General features: G+C 42.6%; 2 protein-coding genes and 1 long non-coding RNA gene across 3 annotated transcripts in view; 1 reads left to right on the forward strand and 2 right to left on the reverse strand.

Annotated features, from left to right (window-relative positions):
* Positions 1–7,517, reverse strand: part of LOC115739986 (loganic acid O-methyltransferase-like) — a 222,458-nt gene that overhangs the window by 49,077 nt on the left and 165,864 nt on the right. The gene's annotated exons all lie outside the window — the stretch shown is intronic.
* On the reverse strand, positions 911–6,065 carry LOC115731923 (E3 ubiquitin protein ligase RIE1). The gene is made up of 5 exons (XM_030662597.2): positions 5,239–6,065; positions 3,654–3,773; positions 2,887–3,019; positions 2,632–2,790; positions 911–1,424 (listed from the first exon to the last, which is right to left on the reverse strand). Exons 1-5 carry the CDS (start codon positions 5,766–5,768, stop codon positions 1,263–1,265), a joined length of 1,104 nt encoding a protein of 367 aa, XP_030518457.2. The 5' UTR covers positions 5,769–6,065; the 3' UTR covers positions 911–1,262.
* LOC125314958 lies at positions 2,145–2,416 on the forward strand. The gene is made up of 2 exons (XR_007198296.1): positions 2,145–2,266; positions 2,384–2,416. It is a non-coding gene; the product is annotated as an uncharacterized LOC125314958 (long non-coding RNA).

The following is a 7,517-nucleotide window of genomic DNA, read 5'->3' on the forward strand; positions in this document are numbered from 1 at the left end:
ACTGATGTGATGTTTCGGGCTTTAAAACTACTGAATATTTTTTTTTTGTAAAATTTTGTACTGGAATTTTATATTATTGGGTTAATAATACGAAAAATCTCAAAATGGCATACATGTAACAAATTTATCCTAAAATATATTTTTTTACCACAAAAAACCTCACATTGGTACACATATGAAAAATTTACCCCAAACTATTTTTTTAACCACTAAAAATCTCAATCGGTACACCTGTGAAAAATTTATCCCAAATTCTTTTACCAACAAAAATCTAACCGGTACACATATGACAAATTTACCCAACGTTAATTGCCGTTAAATAGGATTAATGCCATGAAAAATCTTAAACTAAATCAATTTGTGACAAATATTCCAATTTAGGATAAATTTATCGTAAGCATACCAGTTTGAAATTTTTGATGGTCAAAGCATTAGTTCTCGATAAATTGGGTTAATATCACGAAAAATTTCAAATTGAATCAATTTGTCACAAATGTACAAATTTGGGGTCAATTTGTCACAAGTACATCAATTTGAAATTTTTTATGGTAAAAAAATAATTTGAGATAAATTTATCACAAGTGTATCAATTTGATATTTTTCATTTTATTAACCCTACATTATTTTTGTTTGACAGAAAATAAGCAGAACCTTTAAAAAGGTACAAATAACGACGTATGAAACTTTTTCACGATCTTTTGAAACTTGAAATAAATGCCAGAGAAAATCCCCAGTAAAAGTAATAAAGCAGTTTCTTCGTCCTCCCAGACCTCCTTTTGCCCCCCGCTGAGGCATTAATCTATGATAAAACAAGGTCAAACAGTTTCAATTCATGAACCTCGATTTCACTGGCTCCTCAGTCCCATAGTCTTATGCTCTAGATCCCCTGCCAAATGCACTGGCAATGACTAAAAGCTCAAGCAGGAAAAACAGTGTCATGAATCAGTCTCAGTAGTACAGCAGTACAGAATTTCCTCCTCAACCAATTTACAAAGGAAGCAATTCGAGCATGAGCGAGGGAAGCATCAATCAAATTCTCTGTATAGGAGTTTCACAATACAACCAATACAAAGAATAGGAAACTCTGACAGGCTGGAAGATAACACGCAAAAACGAAGCTCGATCGACAGATTGCTATGACTTATTTTCAAATAAATGTTAGGAGGAAATCTCTGGTTCCGATGTTCTCTGTTTATACACAAGGACCATCCGAGGACGGGCGAGCATGAGCACTTCTGTGGTTTTCCTTAGTTTCCCTGACTTTATATCTGTTCGTTTCCTTTGAGGATGTTGTACTTGCAGAGAGGACAGGTCGCATTCATCTTGAGCCATTTCACGATACACGTTGAATGGAAATGATGGTTGCAGGGGAGAGCGTGGAGCTCTGCTCCGTCCTCATACGAGGTGAGACATATACAGCATTCCTATGGAAAATCGAAGTAGAGAATTCATCTTATAAGCAAGATAAGTGCTAAAATGCTACAATACAAGTTCCATACTCTCAGAAGATGTTATTTTACAAACTCCTCGCTCCGGTATGCCCGAACATTACATAAATCAAACCTCTCAAGGGTTTCCTCTCACACACTGCTAACCAGATTCTGAACCTTACTAGGAATTACGGATGATATGGCAATATCCGGCATTACCAATCTAAATGTAAACGAAGTATAAATAGAGCAAAGATAACTATAAGTGCACATGGACAGCATAACACAAGACCCACGACATCCAATTTCCAAGATTGGGCACACTTCAAGTTGGTAGAGCACACGATGGCACCCTTAAGGACAATTGGAGGAGATTATAACATGATTACTGGGAAAAAAAGAGTTTACTGCCCGCTTTTTATCAAGTGATATGAATTAAATTTTGATGCAGCAAATAGGGGCGTACAAATTTTAATTGTGGCAGTCAAAATAAACCAGCAGATTAAGTAGCATAGGCAGCAATAAGGGAGTGGCATGTTTTTAATTGGCCAGCTACAGAACCAAGACCTTATTTAGATGGAATCGCATTATCCGCGAGATCGGGTCACTATTTATATTGATTAAACAATTGTTGGATGCATTCTAATCGACGTCATCTAAACTAGGGCAAAATCTAGCCAGACAAGCTAAGCACTAAGGCTGGATCTTTTCTATTTTCGTCATTGTCCCTAGGGATCTAACTGGAGGGATGTCTTTAAACATCCCAGGTCGATCACAGCAGGGCACCAGAAAGCAGTGTAGAATAGTTGGGTTTTGATGCTTCGATCATGAATAAGGTTTTATTATCATTCTTAAAGGGAGGATGACCTGAAAATAAATGAATGCAGATTGTCTACCATTTCATCTGAGGCAGTGTAGAATAGTTGGGCTTTGATGCTTCGATCATGAATAAGGTTTTGCTATCATTCTCAAAGCGCTGATGACCCGAAAAAAAATAAATGCAAATTGTCTGCCATTTCATCTTGAGACTGGATTGCTCATATTCTCTCTTTCCATGTCAGTGTTTCTTTACTCATAAATTTGGATCGTTAGCTCAACATTTCCACCAGTAATCAGAACATATCTCCAATGCATAGCCCATATTATCAAGCAAAATAAACCGTTAGAAGAGCAAAGTTGTCATTATAGCACAATAACTCACCGCATCCTCAGGCAGAAGCAATCTTTCATTTGCTAGATATCCGCTAGTTGTTTCAACAGGAACCATCTTTCCAGCTCCAACAACAGTTTTTTCACCATCACTCAATATATGAAACTTGTATTTAGGAAGGATACTAAGATCGGCCTCTGATGCACCCTCCTGTTCAGTCGTGAAAACAGAAAAGACAATAAAGAACGGCCCCAAAAAAAGTTGTGGCCAAAAAATAGGGCCTTTTATTATATGATAGCTTCATACCTGTCCAGCAAAAGCATAGAGAATCGCAATAATGCATGGCAGACAGCAACATAGAGCAATCCCAATCAGACATGCCAAAACAACACAAAAGATGGCAAAGAATACGTCAAATGCCAGAAATACCACAGCCAACCTGCACAAATTCAGAATTAGATAGTCCAGCAGTAGCAATTCCTGTTTTCTCTTTTACAATTTTATTTAATAGTCATTATTCTCCATGCCAAAAAAATCACTGCATGAATGATGACCGTGTGTGTGAGAGTGACTGAGAGAAAGAAGACAAGACCAACAATCAGTGGTATGGAACATGGGAAACACCCACACACACACAACCCCGCCACCCATCCCCCCCCCCGCGAACCAAAAAAAAAAATACACAATTAAAATTAGATCAAGATACTAGGGTGTCCTAGAAAATGCATGCAGTTCACCAAATATGTAACCAATGAAACCAATGATTGAAGTACCTAAGTGATGTGTCATATGATGCTTTTCCTCTATGCAACATACTCCTTCCTCTGCCTTATCCTTAAGTCCTAGATTTACGTCCCCCCAATTCCCCATGCTCATACAACGACGACGACGACAAAAGCAGCTTTTTTTTCTTCTATGTTTTTCCCCCTTGTACTAAGTGAGGTTGGCTATATGGGTAGTAGCACCCAAATACTTGATGCCTCAAACTAGCAAAAACATAAAACTGAAGTTCTCTTAACATGAGAAATCGAGAAGGGCTTAACATGAGAAATCGAGAAGGGTCAACATCATACCAGTAGAGACGAGGCGCTTCGCTTAAAAGAACATCTCCGCCAGATACTACCCAATAAAAGCCAACTATCCACCACAGAAATGAGGCCATGGTATTCACCGATTCACAGCGTTTGGTGACACTACAGAAGACATCGCCAATAAACAATTAACAGCCAATAAATTGGAACATTACAACTCCAGCTAAGCAACTAAACACGGGGTCAGTTTGAGAGCAAAGGTCGAGCATCTATGCCAGTATTATAAAATGCCCCTGCATACACTTTGCGACGGCAAAAGCATGACCAGACACTTTGCTAACTTCAGTCATCAGCAAGATGGATCTTTCTAGCACATGCCCCCATCAAATAGAATTTGCTATGTTCAGAAAATAATAGTACACCTATTGGGGTAATAATTGTTAAGTGCAAATTATATCTAGAACTCCTGAATAACTTTATATTGTGCTTCTCAACAAAGAGCATTAAGGATTCTCCTTAAAGATGAGCTTTCTATATTAGAAATTCTACATGCAATAGAACTCCTATCAAATTAAGCACTCCATGGAAAACACTTAACTAGGCTCTTTCTATAGATACAACAGAAGAATGTGAACAAGATGGCGGTACCTCGATATATTGGTAATGATACATAAGTATTTAGGCTTTGTTTGGAGTAACTTTAACTTTTTCAGTATTCTACATGACTTGTTACTTTTTGTTTTAAGGAGCAACGCTTGAATAGACGCTAGACAAGCATTTTCATGCATATATTTTTGCTGGCACTTCTTCTCTGTCATCACCCCTGATGTTATCCTCTGCCTCGCTTGTTTTTATGCATCACTACTCTACATTTGGGTGCACAAGAAAGTATCTTCACAACCAATATCAATAAAGACCGCATCAGGAGCAAACTTTGGCAGAATCTCAACAAGAAATGAACAAAATATCAAAGGTGGGCCATGGATGGATCACCCATAAGGAACATGAAATGATAAACGAAAGGAAGAGCGCTCATCTCTCACTTGGTCATTCATGTCAAAGGAAGGAAGAAAAGGTGCGACATGGTTCTATTTCCGTCATATTCAAACTCGCAACTTCAAGAAGCTATATTTGGTTTGTGAAATGTGGAAAAAAGAGAACGGGGTCGGTTAGTAGGAAATCTCCTTCATTGACCACTTGACAACAGGGGAAACGGTGGGAAATTAGTATATCTCAAGTTCACATTTTCTTTCTAGAAATGCAATGTGGGAGGAAATGGAGAATTACCAGAGCACAAAATGCCACCTTCTAAAACATGACACACACGTCCATCTCTATCCATCACTTCCTTTCTTTCGCCTACGTCCAACTATGAAACACGAGATGGAAATTTCTGTTCTTTTATCTCCTTTTTTTCTACATTATTACAGTAATCCTTTGACCTACTTCGCCTTGCAACCCTTCAAAATGTAAGGTATGAGTATCATCTTTCTAGTTCTCTCCATTTCCTCTTAACTTCAAAGTAGGAAATCTCTGCAAACGGCCACTGTATGTCCAATTAAATCTAGTCCCACTACCACAAATAGAAATCAACCATTGCAATCCAGAGAAATGAATTAAAACTCACTTGGACCGAGCTGAGCTGCCCGAAGCCGTGTCCACGCCAGCCTCCTCGTCCTCGCTGTCATTCACGTAGTTGTAGTTCTGCTGCCGCTCCTCGTCCCTGACCCTCCGCGAGTTGCGCCGCCGGTACTCAATCCACACGAGGACGACGTGGACCAGGCACTGCGCGGCGTACCCGCAGATCCAGAGCCGGATCGGGGTGTTGGGGTGCTCGTCCGCGGTGCAGACGAGCATGACGACGGACACCACGACGAACGCCGTGTTCCACATGATGTCGAGCGCGACCACGGGCTTCGAGTAGCCCCAGTCGGCGCGCCGCTGCTCGAGCTCCCGCGCCGCCGTCTCCCGGACCAGCATGGAGGGCCCGCGCCGCCCCGTGGCCCGCCCGAGGAGGACGGCGAGGGAGGGCGGGCGGGGCCCGGAGCCGGAGTCGTCGGCGCCGCCCTGGCGGGAGGCGAGGAGCGGGGCCTGGGGGTCGGAGCCCGCCGCGGCAGCCGCGGAGGAGGGGGAATTGGAGGAGGAGGAGGAGGACATGACGGAGGGTGGCGGCGGGTGCTATTGGGGTCGGGGACAAGGGGTTCGCATCCCTGAAGTCCCTTTTCAGCTGGCAGAGTAAGAGAGAGAGAGAGAGAGAGACAGAGACAGATTGAAGCTGGTTGAGTGTGAATAGGAAGAGAGACGAGAAATGGGTCTGTCGGATCTTCTTCTTCTTCTTCGTCTCGTGTTCGCTGTCGTCGTTGGGGTTGAACGGTAGATGCGAGGACTGTGTCGTGTCGTTGAGTGAAGCTCCAACTCTTTCTTGAAGCAGAAACAGGCTTCGTGGGTTGTGTTTTAGCCGGTGGCGGATCTTGGCAAAGCGTGCGCCTCCCTTTGGGCGGGCCGCCACCACGGTGACGTGGAAGGGTCCACGGCGACATGGCGCCACGTGTTGGCCATTGAATGGGCCGGCTCTACAGGTGACGTGGAGCAGCCGGCCCACCCAAACATGTTCTCCATGACGAGTAGCTGAATTTTTCGGTTGTCGTTCCATCGCGAAGCGTACCTTATTTTCTCTCCCGCTCCCAGTTTATCCGCTATTCTAACCTTCTTTTTGGCGGGGGCTGTGTCGCTTACGCCCATGGATCTCGTCAGGTCATTTTCGGTCATTACTCTCGTTGTGGCAGTTTAATGGTAAACCGCATGAATTTCGAGCCGGTTGACTCTGATTGTGAAAATTGGATACTTCGATCGAGGGCCACTTCTGTGGTACCATAATGTACCGGGCGACATTGACGACACGCGGTAGAGTGTCAAATCGTCGAGAATTGTTGATCGAGGAGGTCCGAAATTGAGACCCGCCCGTCATTTGTTCATGCTCTGTTATAGACGTTAAACACGTCACTCATGGTGATATTGGTAAGCAGAAATTCATTTTGGAGGAAGCTGGTCGAGAGCTTTCTCGTCAAATTGCTACATCTTGGATCAAGAATTAGTCACTAGCTCCAACTCTTCGGTTTTCAAAAGAATTGTGATCATCACCTTAGACTATAACAGACTATACCAATCAAATGGGTGAGTCGGATTCGGATTGGGTATGGTCAAAAATGATTTGACTCATATTGATCAATTTAATCCATTTTGACCCATATCATATAATACAAATCTAGCAACACATATCCGACTCAATCCATACCCGATCCCCGCCGATTTATATTACTAAAACACTTTAATATTAAATCCGTCAACCAGCGGACAACAATCGGCAATTGCTCGCCACCGCCGCTTGCTGCGATATTATCATAACCTCTCAACGATCATGATGAGGTTCACAATTTGCATTTTCATGAGCTTGCTCGTCCTCCATAATTGGGCTAGAGACGAACTTCACATAGCTACTGCCTCCAAATTCGAACACCTTGCTTGTTCGATTGAAGGTAATCAAATTGTGACAACATCAGCAATACAAGTTTAAAAAATATCATAGCATGGGCTCGTAATGTCACCTATGATTGACTATTATCTGTCTACTTTAATGGCAGGACTATTGGACAAGTACTTCGAGGTGGTGGCCGATAAGGAAAACGAGGCTGATGGAAGCATCAAAATCTGCAAATGGGTTCTGCATTCGAAAGCAAAGGACGAATCCCTGGTAAGCCTTCTTTCGCCTCTTTAATTTCCCAAACTATTGTAGACGGGCCCGATTAATTGCAAGTGATGGGGTGACGGGCGGTGGGGCAGGTGTCATGGATCGAGGTTTTTGCGAGCCGACGAACCGATCAAATGGCTCGAATGAACCATGAGACT

Source organism: Rhodamnia argentea, chromosome 5 (genome assembly GCF_020921035.1).
Source record: "Rhodamnia argentea isolate NSW1041297 chromosome 5, ASM2092103v1, whole genome shotgun sequence".
NCBI classification, from domain to species: Eukaryota; Viridiplantae; Streptophyta; class Magnoliopsida; order Myrtales; family Myrtaceae; genus Rhodamnia; species Rhodamnia argentea.

Coding starts and splice junctions, on each gene's coding strand:
- LOC115731923 (XM_030662597.2), bottom strand. CDS start 5,768: ATGTCCTCCTCCTCCTCCTCCAATTCCCCCTCCTCCGCGGCTGCCGCG. Junction 3,020..3,653: donor GAAGCGCCTCGTCTCTACTG/GTATGATGTTGA, acceptor GAATTTGTGCAG/GTTGGCTGTGGTATTTCTGG. Junction 1,425..2,631: donor TGCTTCTGCCTGAGGATGCG/GTGAGTTATTGT, acceptor GATTTTCCATAG/GAATGCTGTATATGTCTCAC.